At 42.1% G+C, this 19,006-nt stretch overlaps 2 protein-coding genes across 2 annotated transcripts in view; one reads left to right on the top strand and one right to left on the bottom strand.

Moving 5' to 3' along the window:
• The window catches only part of LOC138980290 (tetratricopeptide repeat protein 38-like), a 203,106-nt gene extending 202,256 nt beyond the window's left edge, over window positions 1–850 (top strand). The window contains exon 14 of the mRNA XM_070353155.1: window positions 1–850. This exon is cut by the window's left edge and continues 900 nt beyond it. The gene's annotated coding sequence lies outside the window, so the exon portion shown is untranslated.
• A 1,257-nt stretch (window positions 851–2,107) lies between these two features.
• LOC138980286 (glutathione hydrolase 1 proenzyme-like) overlaps window positions 2,108–19,006 on the bottom strand; it is a 39,252-nt gene continuing 22,353 nt past the window's right edge. Inside the window, exons 14-16 of the mRNA XM_070353151.1 lie at window positions 17,290–17,416; window positions 16,230–16,343; window positions 2,108–7,789 (exon numbers count right to left, since the gene is read on the bottom strand). Of these exons, the coding sequence (XP_070209252.1) occupies window positions 7,602–7,789; window positions 16,230–16,343; window positions 17,290–17,416 (429 nt within the window). The 3' untranslated portion in view covers window positions 2,108–7,601. The remainder of the gene's footprint in view (window positions 7,790–16,229; window positions 16,344–17,289; window positions 17,417–19,006) is intronic.

The following is a 19,006-nucleotide window of genomic DNA, read 5'->3' as shown; positions in this document are numbered from 1 at the left end:
GACAATTTAATTTTGATAATAATTTTTATATATTTAATTTTCAGAGCTTGTTTTTAATCCGAATATAACATATTTATATGTTTTTGGAATCAGCAAATGATGGAGAATAAGATAAACGTAAATTTGGATCGTTTTATAAATTTTTTATTTTTTTTTACAATTTTCAGATTTTTAATGACCAAAGTCATTAATTAATTTTTAAGCCACCAAGCTGAAATGCAATATAGAAGTCTGAGCTTTGTCGAAGATTACTTGACCAAAATTTCAACCAATTTGGTTGAAAAATGAGGGCGTGACAGTGCCGCCTCAACTTTCACGAAAAGCCGGATATGACGTCATCAAAGACATTTATCAAAAAAATGAAAAAAACGTATGGGGATTTCATACCCAGGAACTCTCATGTCAAATTTCATAAAGATCGGACCAGTAGTTTAGTCTGAATCGCTCTACACACACACACAGACACACACAGACACACACGCACACACACACGCACATACACCACGACCCTCGTTTCGATTCCCCCTCGATGTTAAAATATTTAGTCAAAACTTGACTAAATATAAAAATACGTGCAGAGTTATTTCTGAACATCGTCTTTTCACAGAAAACAACTAGAAAGAAAAATGCTGGATGATATGCTGTCTTGATTGATTGTGAAACGCTGTTGCAATGTTTGGCAACAGGCTGTAAACTGAGGATAAATGTACAGTACAGTGGAACCCCCTTTTTAAGACCTCCAAAAATCTGAGAAAGTCAGGTCTTAAAAAGGAGGGAGTCTTAAAAATGGAGTACATTTACAGAGGGTTGAGGAGGAAATTTGGTTTTGGAGTTAACATGAGGTTAACATGAGGTTAAGGATGTTTTCTAGTTTATATTTGGACATAACATTTTTTGTGTGGTCTGCATGTCGTTATTTGATTGAGCAAGAGAAGGATATTCTATATGCTGATCGTTATTATTTTGTTCATTCAGACTATGAATTATGCAGAGAACAGGATTTTGTTGTTATTAGTAGTATTATAAATAAAACAATTGTATGGAAAGATAAGAAAGGAGACGAAGAGTACGGTATGTTTATATAATTTTTGAAATGTATTGAATGTATTGTACTATGTGAATGGACATTGTATTGTGTGGTTGTTTTTCGTGTTTTTATTTTATTTTTGAAGATGCATTTGGCATAGTCTTGTATGTCTGATGTTGTTGTCTGATGTTGTTGTTATGTTATATTTGTACCGGTACCCAAAAGAAGTAAAAACAAGTTGACATTTTTTTTTACAGAGGATATGAACATAAAATCTAGTAAAACAAGGTCTTAACAGGGAGAGACTCTTAAATGGGGGGGGGGGGGGGGGGGGGGGGTGTCCTAATGTTTTTGATGTGATTTAATACATTGTCAATCTTTTGAAATCTTTTGTGTTCATTTATTCAGAACAAGGATTGGTCAGTTCATGATTATACACACTAGTATATTATGTTGTTGTGCCCTAGCTATTATTGCTATACACACTATAGTGCCATATTATGTTGTGCCCTAGCTATTATTGCTATACACACTATAGTGCCATATTATGTTGTGCCCTAGCTATTATTGCAAATTTGCTTGTTGGTGGATGGAAAGAGCAAGTAATAAAGCTGTATTCCCAAAATTGTGTGCCCTATAGCTACCAGCCCAGAGTTCTAACAGATTTGTGGGAACATCACAGGGTGAGCCTGCTGTACCCACAGCCACATGTATAATCTATCTTTAAAAGTGCTTTGTACCATGCATGGACCTCTCAACTCAACATCTAAAGCATAAATGGTAATTAAATAACCTGAGACTTTAACTCGGGAATATCTTGTTACTGAACCAGCGAGAATATGTTGCCATCAACAGCCCAAGAAAATTATGCCTGTGGGAATGCACAAGGTTATGTTGGAACTTTGGGGCTGAGGGAAAATGCATTGTTGGATCATAGATTATAATTATGGGAACAATAGATTAAAAAAGATGAAGGCAAGCTCATTGAGCACAAGATGAGATTTTCTGAACATGTTGTATTGTTTCAAGAGAAAATATGAAGCTGAAAACCATCATCACAACCATGTAAAACGCATGCTTTATATTGTATTCTCTATGTGCACTGGAAAAATAAATCGGAGTAATCATATCAGGAATCAATCAATCTGTTTATTTTGTGCTTTCAACCCAAAAACTTCCATGCATAACTCATGTTTATGATAAACTGTATCCTCTACGCATGCTGTAATAATAATTAAGAAAAAAACAAGAGGCGAAGCCATCAAGGCTCACGTAAGAAATCGACAAACAGTAACACACTCAATCACTCCGTCACACACACACACACACACACACACACACACACACACACACAGAGAAAGAGCATAGGTGAAACTGTGCAAGAAAGCGAGACACTAGATCTAGATCTGTCTGTCTGCATGTAGCCTACTTACAGGGACACGACTGCCAACTAGTCTCGGCCCGCTCAAAATAATAATGACCGAGACTTTCAGTACTTCCTTCGCGTGACGTCTAACCCTCTTACGTCATAATGTGACGTCAATGTAATGTGACGTCTTCAAATGTTAGAGTTTCTACCACAGACATACACATGCACGCACGCACACACGCACGCACAGACAGACAAAGTTACGATCGCATAGGCTACACTTACGTGAGCCAATGAAATAAATGAAATCAAAATGAATCTGTGTCCAGTAATTAATTGTGATTTCAAACATTGTACTTCCACAGCATGGCTCCATGATTGATAAGAAATATGCAAAACATTTGTTACACTGAGTATTATATATGCCATTTACCAATACATCAAAGAATAAATGTATAATGTGCAGAAGAAATGTACACTGAAGTTCAGAAAGACAACATTAAGTATTCTTTCTTTCTTTATTTGGTGTTTAACGTCGTTTTTAACCACGAAGGTTGTATCGCGACGGGGGAAGGGGGGAGATGGGATAGAACCACTTGTTAATTGTTTCTTGTTCACAAAAGCACTAATCAAAAATTTGCTCCAGGGGCTTGCAACGTAGTACAATATATTACCTTACTGGGAGAATGCAAGTTTCCAGTACAAAGGACTTAATATTTCTTACATACTGCTTGACTAAAATCTTTACAAAAATTGACTATATTCTATACAAGAAACACTTAACAAGGGTAAAAGGAGAAACAAAATCCGTTAGTCGCCTCTTACGACATGCTGGGGAGCATCGGGTAAATTCTTTATCGTCCCAACCAATATGGGACTCCCCCTAACCCGCGGGGGGTAACAGTAAGTATAATAATTAACAAGTCGCGTAAGGCGAAAATACAACATTTAGTCAAGCTGTCGAACTCACAGAATGAAACTGAACGCAATGCAATTTTTCAGCAAGACCGTATACTTGTAGCATCGTCAGTCCACCGCTTGTGGCAAAGGCAGTGAAATTGACAAGAAGAGCGGGGTAGTAGTTGCGCTGAGAAGGATAGCATGCTATTTCATGTACCTCTCTTCGTTTTAACTTTCTGAGCGTGTTTTTAATCCAAACATATCATATCTATATGTTTTTGGAATCAGGAACCGACAAGGAATAAGATGAAAGTGTTTTTAAATTGATTTCGAAAATTTAATTTTGATCATAATTTTTATATTTTTAATTTTCAGAGCTTGTTTTTAATCCAAATATAACATATTTATATGTTTTTGGAATCAGAAAATGTTGAAGAATAAGATGAAAGTAAATTTGGATCGTTTTAGAAAAAAAAAATGTTTGTACAATTTTCAGATTTGTAATGACCAAAGTCATTAATTAATTTTTAAGCCACCAAGCTGAAATGCAATACCGAAGTCCGGCCTTTGTCGAAGATTGCTTGGCCAAAATTTCAATCAATTTGATTGAAAAATGAGGGTGTGACAGTGCCGCCTCAACTTTTACAAAAAGCCGGACATGACGTCATCAAAGGTATTTATAAAAATTTAAAAAAATGTCCGGGGATATCATTCCCAGGAACTCTCATGTAAAATTTCATAAAGATCGGTCCAGTAGTTTGAATCGCTCTACACACACACACGCACAGACACACACAGACACACACAGACACACACACACCACGACCCTCGTCTCGATTCTCCCTCTATGTTAAAACATTTAGTCAAAACTTGACTAAATGTAAAAAGGAGACTTAAAATAATTAACTACATGTTTATCTGATAGAAGAAACGTGGGTGCATTATAAACCACTAAAAACTTTTTCCCTCTTCAGATCATTTCAAAGTATTCTGATGCTTTATATAATAAGGGACACTATATTTCTAATGTTACAATTGATCAACACTAAAATAAAATAAAATGAAACAACTGATCAACACCAATACTATTCTTCAATGACAAATGACAGAATGACAAGGGTTAACTAAATCCTTCATTTTATTTTGCATAATAACCCTAAGCATAAACAGTCATCACAAACAAGTACATTTTATTTTGAACATTCCTAAAGCATGCATTTATTTCTTATCATTGTGAACAAAAAGTTTTCTTAAATCTCAAAAGGATCAGATCTTGAGGTAAATTTAGATAAGATACTTTTTATAATTGCAGATCATAACTTCACAAATGCACCTATAGGCCCTTTCCGTCAAAACAGTCTGCAAATCATGGAAATGCATGAACAAACATAATGATTTATCACACGAACGCTTTTTCATAATAACCCCAAAGAGAGTAATCCATCCCAGAGAAAATACACAATTTTACACAAAAACAAGTGTTGAATGAAGATATACCTTCTCATACTGTCATTCTCGGCTATTATCTCCATTTCATTAAATGTTATGCTTAGAAGAGATTCCAATTATCACATTACACATTTGCAAAGTAATTAGCCACACAATTGGTGGGGGTGGGGGTTTGAGATCTTCACCTAACAAAATAAATCATGGTATTAAGCACAACAAATTAATCACATTATACACTCCACTGAAGCAAATTAAGTTACATTTTTCATCTCACATAATATCACGATGAACACAGAGCTACAGTGAACTTCACTGATAAGTGAGGGCGGGGATGTAGCTCAGTCGGTAGCGCGCTGGATTTGTATCCAGTTGGCCGCTGTCAGCGTGAGTTCGTCCCCACGTTCGGCGAGAGATTTATTTCTCAGAGTCAACATTGTGTGCAGACTCTCCTCGGTGTCCGAACACCCCCGTGTGTACACGCAAGCACAAGACCAAGTGCGCACGAAAAAGATCCTGTAATCCATGTCAGAGTTCGGTGGGTTATAGAAACACGAAAATACCCAGCATGCTTCCTCCGAAAGCGGCGTATGGCTGCCTAAATGGCAGGGTAAAAACGGTCATACACGTAAAAGCCGTGGGAGTTTCAGCCCATGAACGAACAAACAAACAAACAAACTGATAAGTGAAATATACATGTAACCCAAAAATTTCTAATTTCATTTTCAAAAGTGTAGAGGAATGTGATCTGTGTAATTTTAGCCACAATTTTTCTGTCTTATTTCAAAAAGTGAGGAGGAATGTACTGTATAATATAGCCATACATTTTTAAAAGGAATGTGAATAGAAGCAATTAAATCTTTTAGAGTACCGTAACCAAAACTCCTTCATTAATGCTAGCTGTTGTCATAGCTTCTGATTTAGTTGGAATGCAAACTCATTGCACTAGACCAATCCATAGCTATAAACTGCATCACTCAGATCATATCACATCAATAATGGCCTCTGAAAGCTCTGATCTAAAAAAATTTTAAAAAATGTAAATAAATAATGGCCTTTGGAGCAGTAAAGTCAACGGACGCAGAGCTAACGGGGCAGGAAAACAGCTGGATAGAGGCGGAAAGAACAGTCCAGAGCAGAGTGCCATGGAGGAATGCCATCAATGGCCCATGCTCCGCTGGGGGCAAAGGGTTTAAGTAGTAAGTATCAGCCCTTTCACACACACATAGCCCCCCTTACACTCGTCAAATAAATTAAATCAAACAAAAACTTCAACCACAAAGCCATGTCCCATCACATTTAAACAGTCAAACAACAAACATTTGGAACCTACAACCAATTTTTTTTAACCCTTTACGTAAGTCAGATCGAAGCAGTATATTCTGATGACATTTTCATGAAAACAAGAAGGGCAAAGCCCATACGACTCACATGCTTGACCTTGACCTTTACAGCAATGACATCATACACTAAGAACTGCTTTACACATTTTTCCAACCAAAATACATGTGACCTTGACCCAAGGTCAAGGTCATCCAAGGTCATGCAACACAAAGCTGTTAATTCAAGACATAGGAAGTACAATGGTGCTTATTGGCTCTTTCTACCATGAGATATGGTCACTTTTAGTGGTTCACTACCTTATTTTGGTCACATTTCATAAGGGTCAAAGTGACCTTGACCTTGATCATATGTGACCAAATGTGTCTCATGATGAAAGCATAACATGTGCCCCACATAATTTTTAAGTTTGAAACAGTTATCTTCCATAGTTCAGGGTCAAGGTCACTTCAAAATATGTATACAATCCAACTTTGAAGAGCTCCTGTGACCTTGACCTTGAAGCAAGGTAAACCAAACTGGTATCAAAAGATGGGGCTTACTTTGCCCTATATATCATATATAGGTGAGGTATTGAATCTCAAAAACTTCAGAGAAAATGGGAAAAATGTGAAAAATAGCTGTTTTTTAAGCAACATTTATGGCCCCTGCGACCTTGACCTTGAAGCAAGGTCAAGATGCTATGTATGTTTTTTGGGGCCTTGTCATCATACACCATCTTGCCAAATTTGGTACTGATAGACTGAATAGTGTCCAAGAAATATCCAATGTTAAAGTTTTCCGGACGTCCGGACGTCCGGACGGACGGACGGACGACTCGGGTGAGTACATAGACTCACTTTTGCTTCGCATGTGAGTCAAAAATGGGTAGCCCGATTCTGTTGCCTGCACCTAACTTCCTTGGGGGATTTTTTTAGATACAAAAAGATACACCAAATACCATACCAATTACCAACATTTGAACTCTTAAATTACTTATAGTAATGTCAAGTAGGCAAGTCACATTTTCTGAAAGATTTCCATGATCGACACAAATGAACCAGCATCGGTCAGTACTCAGCTATCTTTGCACGACCCTGTCATGAGTTGTATGTGAACAATCCTTTCCTAAGTTCATGCATGGCCATCTATGCAGATGTATATTTAAGAAGATTTCAATCACACACAAAAATAAAAAAAATTTAGTTCCATTTTCTGTTGTTTCATTATTCAGCTATCCCTTCATGACCCGGTCAGTTGCTTGTCAACATCATTTCCTTAGTTCATGCATGGCCAGATCTATGTAAGGCAGATGCATGCTATTTTTTGAGATTTTAATCACACAAAACATTTTTTGGTTCCACCATGTTGGTTACGTGGGTATCCACATTCTGTCTTCAGAGGGTTTTTGACAGAGATCAAAAGGTAGCCTAGATAGCCATGCATGATATTGTCCAAGATTTCAATCACAAAAACACATTTTCTGGTGGTTTACATGGGTATATCCATATTCAATCTTCAGAAGGTTTTTGACTGAGATCAAAAGGTAGCAGCACGGCCGCCTTTTCTCCAGTCAGAGTAGGCCTGGACATCGTCGTTGATTTTCATGACGGCTTGAACACAGCTAAGCCCCTCCGTGACTTTCACCATGGTTTGGTTTTTCTGTTTCAGGGCTTGCACAATCTCGTCAGAAATTGCGTATATTAATCCAGCTGGAGACTCAACATCTGGAAAATAAATTCAAAAGATTTTTGTTTTGGCATCTTGAATTGTTCTTAAATGTGATACAGTGAAACCGCCCTTTAATTAAAGACCTCCACAAAATTAATCTGAAAAATTCAGGTCTTAAAAAGGAGGGAGACTTAAAATGGGGGTAATTTTACAGAGGTTTTGAACAAAAAGTTTGAGAAAAGAGGGTCTTAAATGGGAGAGAGTCTTAAATTGGGGGGGGGGGGGGGGTCTTAAAAGGGGGGTTCCAGTCTGTAGCAATGTGATGCAATTGCCAAGTGAGTGAGATCTGATGAAATATGCACAGATACAGAAGGATGCGCTTTCACATATTCACACACACATGCACACACACTTCCTGTACACACAAATTTACACACAAGTGAAACACACAGTAATAGAAGTATCAGGAGCAATGAGTAACTTTACGATATGGTCGTGACTTCCGAAGAAGTGAAAAGTGTAATAGAAAGTCTTGATACATCTAAAGCTGTCGGGCCTGATAAAATTCATAATAAGATTCTTATTGCAAGTTTACCTATAATAGCAGAACCTCTATCTATTTTATTTACAAGATCATTAAATGAGGGTGTATTTCCAAGCATATGGAAAACAGCATACATAACACCGATATTTAAAAAGGGGGATAAAGGTGACTTCAAATTATCGTCCCATCTCACTCTTAAGCTGCGAAGGTAAAGTTCTTGAAAAATGTGTTCAGAAACATGTGTTTGATTATTTTGTATCGAATAACATAATCACACCTTCCCAGTCTGGTTTTATTCCCGGTGACTCCACTGTGTACCAGTTAACATGCCTATATAACGACTTTTGCAAGTCACTCGACGACAGCATTACTGTCCAGGCAATCTTTTTCGACATTTCCAAAGCATTTGACAGAGTCTGGCACAAAGGTCTTCTGAGAAAGTTATTTGCACTAGGGATTCGAGGTCAGATGTTTAATTGGTTGCAAAACTATTTAACTGATCGAACACAAGCAGTGGTGCTTAAAGGAAGTATGTCTAGCTACTTACCTGTGCAAACAGGCGTTCCACAAGGCTCTATTCTAGGACCTCTCCTTTTTCTGGTTTACATTAACGACATAGTTGATAACGTTGAATCCATTATTAAACTGTTTGCCGACGATACAAGTATGTATTTAAGCCTGGAAAATTCTCAGATGCGAACAGATATTTTTAACTCAGATCTTGAAAAAATCGACCAGTGGGCTAGTCAGTGGAAAGTTAAATTTAATCAAAGTAAAACAAAACTTCTGAATATAAGCAGGAAAAGGAATCCAGATTACATCCCTTTAAACTTCGGTGGCACAATTTTACAAGAAACTGAAAGTCATAAACATCTTGGTATTATTATTCAGAATAACGGTAAGTGGGAGTTACATATTAAATCTGTTATAGCAAAATGCCGTACGCTCGTAGCTTGCTTACGATCTTATAAATATAGATTAGGCAGAAAAGCTTTAGAAACAATGTATAAATCCTTCATATTGCCACATTTTGATTATGCTGATGTTCTCTGGGACAACTGCCCAAAGGAGTTAGCCACCGAGCTCGAAAGTATTCACTTAGACGCAATTCGAACAATTGTTGGAGCAGTCCGCGGTACAAGCCATCAAAAATTGTACGATGAGTCAGGCTTTATTTCATTACTAGAGAGGCGAAAACGTCATAAATCGAAAATTTTTATCTAAATTTTGATTTGATTAATATACTTACCCGAATCACATGATTTGCATTGACCCACTTCGATGCTTAGGTTATGATAAAAGCTACCCCGTCTAGGTATAAGGGGAGCAACCCCAACTAAAAAAGTGACTGCACCAGCATGACTGACACCCTGGGTTACGTCCCATGTAGCCTACTACGTCATCAATGGTGCTGGTCACGTGATACCCCTTCAATCGACTAATAGAACATTAAAATATCGAGCGGGGCAGGAGGGAGGGAATTACTCATGTGATTCGGGTAAGTATATTAATCAAATCAAAATTTAGATAAAAATTTTCGATTATAATTACATATTCTTACTCCGAATCACATGATTTGCAGATAACTCCAACCAGGAGGTGGGTAAGATCAAAAAAGTTCAAACTCACCATCAATTTCTGGAAATGCACTGGCCCGCTGCCACCAAGGCAGGCAGGGACCTAGATCCATCGTTACAGAGCGAAGCGATGTCTCTCAGATAAAAGCTGATGAATACATCGTCTGATCGCCAATAAGCTGTATTCAAAACTTCGCTCATTCTGTGGGACCGCAAGACGGCCAAGGAAGAGGCCCAAGGCAGCAATGTCTCCCTATTAAACTGATAAAGACAAAAGCCGAGCACCAGTAAGCTGTGTGCAGGACATCATCCAACCTCCCAGACCGTAAAACGGCCGAGGAGGAGGCCCAGGCCCTGGAAAAAGAGCTCGGGCTGAGCCTAGGGGAAAGATAGCCGATAGCTACGCCAAGGCGGAGGGAAAGAGAATCCCTCGCCAAAAAACTGGCCCACTGCCAAAAATCAGGAAAAGAGCCGGTGAGAAAGAAAACATCTAGCTCACTCCAAAACCCTTGCCAGGAACTGGCCCACTGCCAAATGACAGAACGAGGACCAAGAACCAACCTAAATGACAGTCGCAATGCCGCTCAGGCAAAAAATGCGAAAGACAGCATCAGAGAGCCCGTAAGCTGTGCTCAGCACTTCTTCCCATCCCCTGAACCATAAAAAACAGCCCAGAAAGGGGCTCAAGCCTTGAATAACCCGAGCCGAGTAGAGGGACAGACAAGCTGCCCCCCCCCCCCCCCTTACTATTGGAAGGAAATGCCAAAAACCCTGGAAACGCCTAAGCGTAAGGTTGACCGATCATAAATGAAAAGCACCAACCTTCCCCAGGACCGTAAGACGATCATGCCAAAGTTTAAAGCCTTGGCATGGAGAGAGGCCCGAAAGGCCGGAGAGATAACGGTCAGCTCCAGAGAGGAGTGACCTGTTTCCGAGAAAGAGAGAGAGACGTCTGAGTACAAAAAACCAGAGTCAAACTCAAAGAAAAATCTCAGAAGAGACGGTTACCAGAAGTCCACTACCAGTCCATGCAGAAGCATAGAGGGAGGTAAACAGAGGAAGAAGCGGCCTACGAAAAGTGTAAGCCGCCAGCAGAGCGGAGAACGCGGTGGCCAAAGCCTGATGTGACCGGAGACTCTAACCGAAATGACTAAAGTCAGAGTGATCACAAAGCAGTCTGCTTGTAGGTAAATGAAGGAAAATCAAAAACCCAAAGCAGAAACGAGACTGGAAAGGAAAACAGAAAACTGTGAAGCTAACCAGCCTTAAGACTCCCTGCACGAGAGTCCTCAAGAAGAAGGGCCCGAAGTAAATTTCGCGGCCGACCGAGCCCAGAAAATTCCTGAGTCTGGCTGAAAAACCAACCACGTCTGATACCTCAGAACCGAGAATCAGACACGGAACACAACAGGCAAGAGTCCGTAATAGATCTATGCAAGTGGTAGAAGGGTGACCTTAACAGGCAACCCACCCCACCGGAAGTCGACCCGACTCGCCTCATGGCAGGATGAGGGAGAAGAGGAAGACACAAAATCTAGAGACACGGAGACCGTAGTCGCCCATGCCAGTCAGGAGACTATTACACGAGCTAAGGCTGAGAGCCGTAACGCCCGTAGACCTGCCATCAAAGATGCTGGGCTGAAAGCCCGCACCAAGAAACCAGGAAATTAACTAGACCTCTACCGAAAGGGGAGGGTTAGCCAATAAAGCTGAGAAAAGTGATAGGCCACAAGAATGACCCCTCACCATGCATTGCTAAAACCAATGCAAACTCAGTAAAATCTGAATGTAACTTCCGAGGCCAACTCAAGTAAACCTTAAGTTTGGACGAAACACCAGAAGAAGTCCGATCGCTAGAGAAAGACAGAGTCTAAATCGGCGAAAGACCCACAAGGACCGAGTCCAAAAGAGCAAACAACAACCACCACCACCAACAGATGAAATGGCTGTTGCACCAGCCGAGGCTAAAAAACCCGGATGCCCTAACGCCGGCTGTTGTTCCCAAAAAACACAGACTAAGACGTCTGTGAAAGGAAGAACCTCTCCGGATAAACCTGAGCTGAGGACTTAGCCTGAAAAAGCTGAGTCTGCTTAGGTAGAGCCCGTTTTGCTGCTTCAAAGCTTGAAGAGCAAAAGAAGAGACCTGAAGGTCCCTACAAATCTTTATCTCCTTGGAGGCCAGGAGGCCAGGGAGGCCTTGGATGCCAGGAGACCTTAGAGGCCAGGAGGCCTTAGAGGCCAGGAGGCCTTGGAGGCCATGGAGGCCAGGAGGCCTTGGAGACCAGGAGGCCTGGGAAGCCAGGAGACCTTAGAGGCCAGGAGGCCGTAGAGGCCAGGAGGCCTTGGAGGCCTGGGAGGCCAGGAGGCCTGGGAGGCCAGGAGGCCTTGGAGGCCAGGAGACCTTAGAGGCCAGGAGGCCTTAGAGGCCTTAGAGGCCAGGAGGCCTTAGAGGCCTTGGAGGCCAGGAGGCCTTGGAGACCAGGAGGCCTAAGAGGCCAGGAGGCCTTGGGGGCCAGGAGGCCTTAGAGGCCAGGAGGCTTCAGAGACCAGGAGGCCAGGAGGACTTGAAGGCCAGGGGGCCTTAGAGGCCAGGAGGCCGAAGAGAGACCCATCCACCAAGGGTGAAGAACTAAGGGTGTCTCTCATTGATTCCCCACAAACTAGGAATGGGCGAGGAACAAGTCCCGTCTGTACATGACCGTATGGGCATTGTGCAGAGAGGAGGGCCTTCTCCGCTCTAAATTCGCCCTAGCAAAGGTGGAGAAAGCATCCCCTGCGTCCTGCTCTTTACTGAGTGTAAAGGGCGCCAAGGACTCCGTAAAGGAGTGTCTCCGAAATGGAAGCAAGTTCCAAAAGCTGTCTGCCCACTTCCTCAGAGGGGAAGAGAGTCTGCTCAGAGAGCAGGGGACTCGAAACGTTCCCCAAAGAAGAAGTTCCGGCGTGACCGGCAAAGGTGCACGCAGAGGGGCAAAAGACGACAGCAAATTCCGGGACATCTTGGGCAAAGGCAACTTCCTCTGAGCCCTAATGTCCCGAAGCTGGGAAGGCCGGAGCCTGAAGCCCCTTTCCTGCAAGTCAACGGCCAAACTTCACCCCTGACTAAGAGGAGGATGAGAGGCGTCGAAGACCAAAGGCACAGGAAGTGAGGGGAACGGCAGAACCCACTACCGAAGTGTGTGGTAGCTGCTAATCCGCCTGAGGCAGGGAGCCTGCAAGCCCAAAGGGCACTGCTGACGAAAAAACCAGACTCAAACCAGATGGGACCATAGCAGGTCCACTATCCAGTGAGCCCCCACCATCTGCTCACTAGACGGTGAACCCCTACTTCCTGCAACAGCAGGAAGCCCAGCTGTCAGAACCGACTGCTGGAGTACGTAGAGGTTCAGACCTGACGTGAACACCGTCTGCTCACTAGCAGGAGAACATCCGATTCCGGAAACCGGAAGTGCAGCTGCCGTAAACGGCTGCTGCAGACACCAACCTTGTTGTGGCCGGATCCCCGGAGGGACATGCACTGTTGCGCTACCGCAAGCGGAAGGCAACAAATGCCGGCCAGGAAGAGGAGAAGAAGATCCCCAAGGGACCGTCCAGAAACATCACGGTGGACAGCAGCCTGGTCCGGAGAAGACCCAGAGTCTGAAGGAGAGAACGTCGCCTAACCCCCAGGCGGGGGGCAGAGCTGGCGACGAAGTCCGCCGCGGCAAACCTCGCGAACGAGGGAATCTATTTCTGGAAATAAGCAAAAGATACGTGCAGACCCCAGAGCCCTAGACTCTGGAGCCGAAACAGACGTAAAACGACAGCCTTAGAGGCCAAAACGGACGGCTGAGAGCCAGACGGCCAAACGTCCGTAACAGAAAAAACGGCACAGAACAACGTAAAAAATTGCCTAAAATTGTGCCAACATGAACAACAACGGAGTTCATCAAAAGAAGAGGCTGCTGAGGGATAGAGCTTAGCAGGGCCCAAGCCCTACCCTCGGCCTTAGCTCCCTCTAATTCTCATTAACGGCCATGTAAGCACCGAGAGAAAAATAAACAAACAACTGAAACTAGCAAAGTCCGAACGGACGCCAACCTTTCAGAAGCCAGCAAAGAGGGCAGCTAAAACCAGTTTAGGAGCTACCAAAGGCAGCTAAACAACTAGCTATACGAAGAGTTAAGCGTCCGAGTACGGACGAAAAATCAACATAACAACAACATGCTAGCTAAAAATGGCGACCAAAGAGGAAGCCACAAGTCTGAAAATAATAAAGTCCGTACAGACACAAACATTTCAGAAGCAAGCACGCAAATAGATAAGCACATACGTAACAGCTACCGACGGCAGCTACAAAGCAAGCTACAACAGCGTTAATAGCCGAACACGGCTAAAACAACAGAAGCCAGACAACGTGCTAATGCAAATGGCGACCAAGAGGAAGCCAAACAACTGCTGAGAACTTCAGAGTCCACCAGACATGCGAAATTCACAGCAGAAGCAATAAAATATACAAGAAAATATGAACGATCTCACCAGCTGCAAGCCAGCAAGAAGTAGACGGGGGCCGAGGCCGGAGGGTGCCGTAGACACAAAACCAGCCAGAGCAAAAGCGTACACAACCGTCACCCTTGAGTGATAGTAGTCGATTGAAGGGGTATCACGTGACCAGCACCATTGATGACGTAGTAGGCTACATGGGACGTAACCCAGGGTGTCAGTCATGCTGGTGCAGTCACTTTTTTAGTTGGGGTTGCTCCCCTTATACCTAGACGGGGTAGCTTTTATCATAACCTAAGCATCGAAGTGGGTCAATGCAAATCATGTGATTCGGAGTAAGAATATGTAATTATAATTGATATTATTTCACAAGATCGTTCACCGCAATGTGCCAAACTACTTATTAGCGATATTGCCACCATTGATATCAACTAATAACCCATATCACCGGCGCAGACCTCTAGACAGGAAAGTTCCATCGTTTAAAACTGAATTATATAGAAACTCATTTCTCCCATCTACTACACAACTCTGGAATTCTTTACCAGACTATATAAAACTTAGTGACTCCCTAAGTGAATTTAAGCACTTTTTGTCAAAAAACGATTTAAGTCCGCCGTGTTATTTTTATTCTGGAGATCGCATGTCACAAATAATTCACTGTAAGCTCAGGTTATATATAAGTGATCTCAATAACGATCTAGTGAGACGTCACGTTGCTACAGATGCATCTTGTGACTGTGGATTCCCGTCCGAATCCCTACAACACTTCATATTCGATTGTCCAAATTATCGCGAAGCACGTCAAGAAACTATACATACCCTCCCTAATCACACAATTCACCTCCCCCACCTTTTAAACGGAGACAGACAGTATTCTTTAGATTTGAACAGGAAAATTTTTTCCACCGTACACTCGTTCATTGAACGTTCAGGCCGCTTTGGGCAAGTCAGAATAAATGCTCTACAAGCCGGACAACAACTTTAACTTCTGCACATCTCCTACCCATCCCTCTTCTTTTATTCATCTTCTTTCCCTCCTTCCTTCCTTTACTGTCTTTCTTTATAATCATTATGCAACGTTCATTACGTTATTAATAGATTTGGTTTATTGAGACAAATTTTTCACCCGTTACCGCCTTATGTTGTACTGTCATGCAGGAACACCACTATAAGCTTCTAGCTTGTTGCTGTTTCTGTTAACTTTGTATACATGTCATGATTGTAACCCTTGTTAAAAATAAACTTATGTTTAAACCAATGAGTAACTGTACTGAAATTTAAAAAAAAACCAAAAAAACCCGGGTCTTTCTTCCCGTTTTGCGTGACTGATCGGGATTTATTTTGAATACTGTATGAGTAAACAAAAGTGCACAGACACATCAGTATGAGTATGTATGAGTAAGTCTAGAATGTCATTATTGGTCAGTCAGAAGTGTAGCTATCACCTCTTGAATTTTTGGCAGAATATACGGAAACTCTTTTGTTTTCTCCACCAAAAGGTAGTAATTGATACAGTTGAACCTGTCCAAAACAACAACATGAGATCGACCCACCTAATGTGGTCGTCATAAGCAGGCAGTTGCTATGTAAAGGTGAATAATATTAAAAAAACACTTTTATCAGGGATCTTTTGTGGTGGTCATTTTGGGCAGGTGGTCGCTATCGACAGATGGGCTCAGAGGTGCACAAAGCGATAGTGGGAGCCAGCCGCGGGGTCTGATCGGTTGGCATGGAGAATGTTGTGGTGAATTCAGGCTGGCTGTAAACCACGTGGGTTGCACCCACTTTCGCTTCGTGCACATCAGCCATGGTTGCAGGTTTGACAGTGCCTCTAAATATTTTGAGGATGCGGAATACAGTAACCACAGGCTGTTATTCTGACAGTGAGCTTACCTTCATATTCTGTCACTGCAGAGGGGTAGAGCTGATTGTGTATGCGAGGGCGAGCCACAGATTCCCTCAGGCTCAAGTCGAACAGGAAAGCATTCACCAGCGTCTCCACCACGCCTGCAGACATAGGCATAGACAACTTTATACAGGGGAACCCCCCTTTTAAGACCTTCAAAAATCTGGTCTTAAAAAGGAGGGAGTCTTAAAATGGGAGGTCTTAAAAGGGGGGTTCCACTTTATGTTTTGAGTGAGAAACTCATGTGTGGCGCATTTATATGGCCCCATGCCTCCCAGAGCACCCAATATCGCTCACTTGAGAACCCACAAATGCAGATATGTCGTCGAAAATCGAGAATGATTATTCTGCATGCCGGCGCTCACGTGGTGCGCGGGGGGTTATGGGTAACCAATTGGGGTCAGGTCATAGCAACGGCTATTTTTTTAGTTTGGTTACCACCCTTACAAGGGCAGGTAATTTGAGTAGTGTTTCGACATCTAGCATGTGAGATTGAAGTCAATGCATTTATGAGAATTGCGATAAGAATATGTAATTTAATGTCTGCTATAAACAATGCTACGTATGACATATTTCTGTTTCCGTTTGGACCAGCTTCATGCAAGGTTTGAGCATGCCGATACAATTTCAGAAAACTTGCAGTAGTTACTTTGCTACAATGTTTTTCAAAGTTTGCAATTAACGATGGGAGGCTAAGGGGAAAATGAGACAGATAACTTAGTGTTTGGGTCATTGAGATAATAAGAAAAATTTAAATACACAGATAAGCTTGAGAGAGAGAGAGCGAGAGAGAGAGAGAGAGAGAGAGAGAGAGAGAGAGAGAGAGAGAGAGAGAGAGAGAGAGAGAGAGAGAGAGAGAGAGAGAGAGAGTCTTTGATATCATACAAGAGAGACAGACAGGCTTGCAGCCTAGTGGTGAAGACATCAGCCTTCCATGTTGAAGGTTCGGGGTTTGAATCCTGGCTGCACCCCTCTGTCTCGCTTGTATAATGCACAGACTGAAAAAACCCACAAACAATGTACACATAGGGAGATCAAGGTTCAGACCTGTGATGATGCGTGTCCCATTAGAGGCGCCCAGAACGACACGTTTGGCACACGGGTGTTCCGTGTTGTAAACGATTGTCGGCGTCATACTGGACAGAGGCCGCATGCCCGGCACTATCATGTTTCTCTGCAAAAAAGCAAAGAAAACAGAAAAGAAAAAAATATGAACGCCCAATTAAAAGCTGGGTCTAGTTTTTTTGTGTAAATGAAATTGTAAATTACATACGTTGAACCTGTCGATAACCACCACCCATTAGGGCCCGACCAAATGTGATTGTTATAGACAGGTGCATTCTTTCTTTATCCCCGAGTACGCTAGTACTTGGGCTCAGCAGACTTTAATCGTGTGTCTGTGTGTGTGTGTGTCTTTCTCCACTTAACAGCTTATTGCTGGGAAGCTACTGGGCGCAGTTCGTTCAAAAGTTGATACACTAACTTGATAATAGGTCCGATTGATCGTATTAAAACTTCATAATGTTACCTGGGACCTAAATGCGAAATAATCCACAAAAACGACTCTTGGCGGTGGGCGCAATTCGCGGTGGGATAGAACTGCTGTTCGGCTAATAGAACAGCCAGCCAGTTGGTGGCTTGGTGGAAAGCACGTCCGCCTATGGCCAAAGTGATCCGGGTTCGATTCCCGGCATGGGCGATCTATTTTTTAAAATTTTTTTTGGATTAAATTCTTGTTTACTATTGTTTATCCCCGAGTACGCTAGTACTTGGGCTCAGCAGACTTTAATCGTGTGTCTGTGTGTGTGTGTGTCTGTGTGTGTGAGTCTGTGTGTGTGTGTGTGTGTCTTTCTCCACTTAACTGCTTATTGCTGGGAAGCTACTGGGCGCAGTTCGTTCAAAAGTTGATACACTAACTCCTGATAATAGGTCCGATTGATCGTATTAAAACTTCATAATGTTACCTGGGACCTAAATGCGAAATAAACCACAAAAACGACTTGGCGTAGGACGAATTCAAACGGCAACAGCCAGCCTCATAGAACAGCCTGCCAGAACCCAATAGCCTTAAATTTCACTGAAAGAATTGTCAGAGTTGGTGGCTTGGTGGTAGGCACGTCCGCCTATGGCCAGAGTGATCCGGGTTCAATTCCCGGTATGGGCGGTCTTTTTGGGTTTTTTTGTTTTGTTAAATTCTTGGTTACTATTGTTTATTATGAACGTTTTAATGTTTTATTTTACTCTAATAATTGTTTTTATTGTGTAAAATAAATAAATAATATATATATATATATTTTTTTTTTAAATCCACGTGCACAAGACAAAAAACTTTCATACTGGGGGAGCGAGCCAGTCTGAAGAGTACTCGGGTCCAGCGCGAGCGTTTTTTATTTGGTGTTTAACGTCGTTTTCAACCACGAAGGTTATATCGCGACGGGGAAAGGGGGGGAGATGGGATAGAGCCACTTGTTAATTGTTTCTTGTTCACAAAAGCACTAATCAAAAAATTGCTCCAGGAGCTTGCAACGTAGTACAATATATTACCTTACTGGGAGAATACAAGTTTCCAGTACAAAGGACATTACATTTCTTACATACTGCTTGACTAAAATCTTTACAAACATTGACTATATTCTATACAAGAAACACTTAACAAGGGTAAAAAGAGAAACAGAATCCGTTAGTCGCCTCTTACGACATGCTGGGGAGCATCGGGTAAATTCTTCCCCCTAACCCGCGGGGGGGGGGGGGGGGGGGGGGGGGG

Source organism: Littorina saxatilis, linkage group LG11 (assembly GCF_037325665.1).
Source record: "Littorina saxatilis isolate snail1 linkage group LG11, US_GU_Lsax_2.0, whole genome shotgun sequence".
NCBI lineage: Eukaryota > Metazoa > Mollusca > Gastropoda > Littorinimorpha > Littorinidae > Littorina > Littorina saxatilis.
This window is presented reverse-complemented; position numbering and strand designations above follow the sequence as displayed.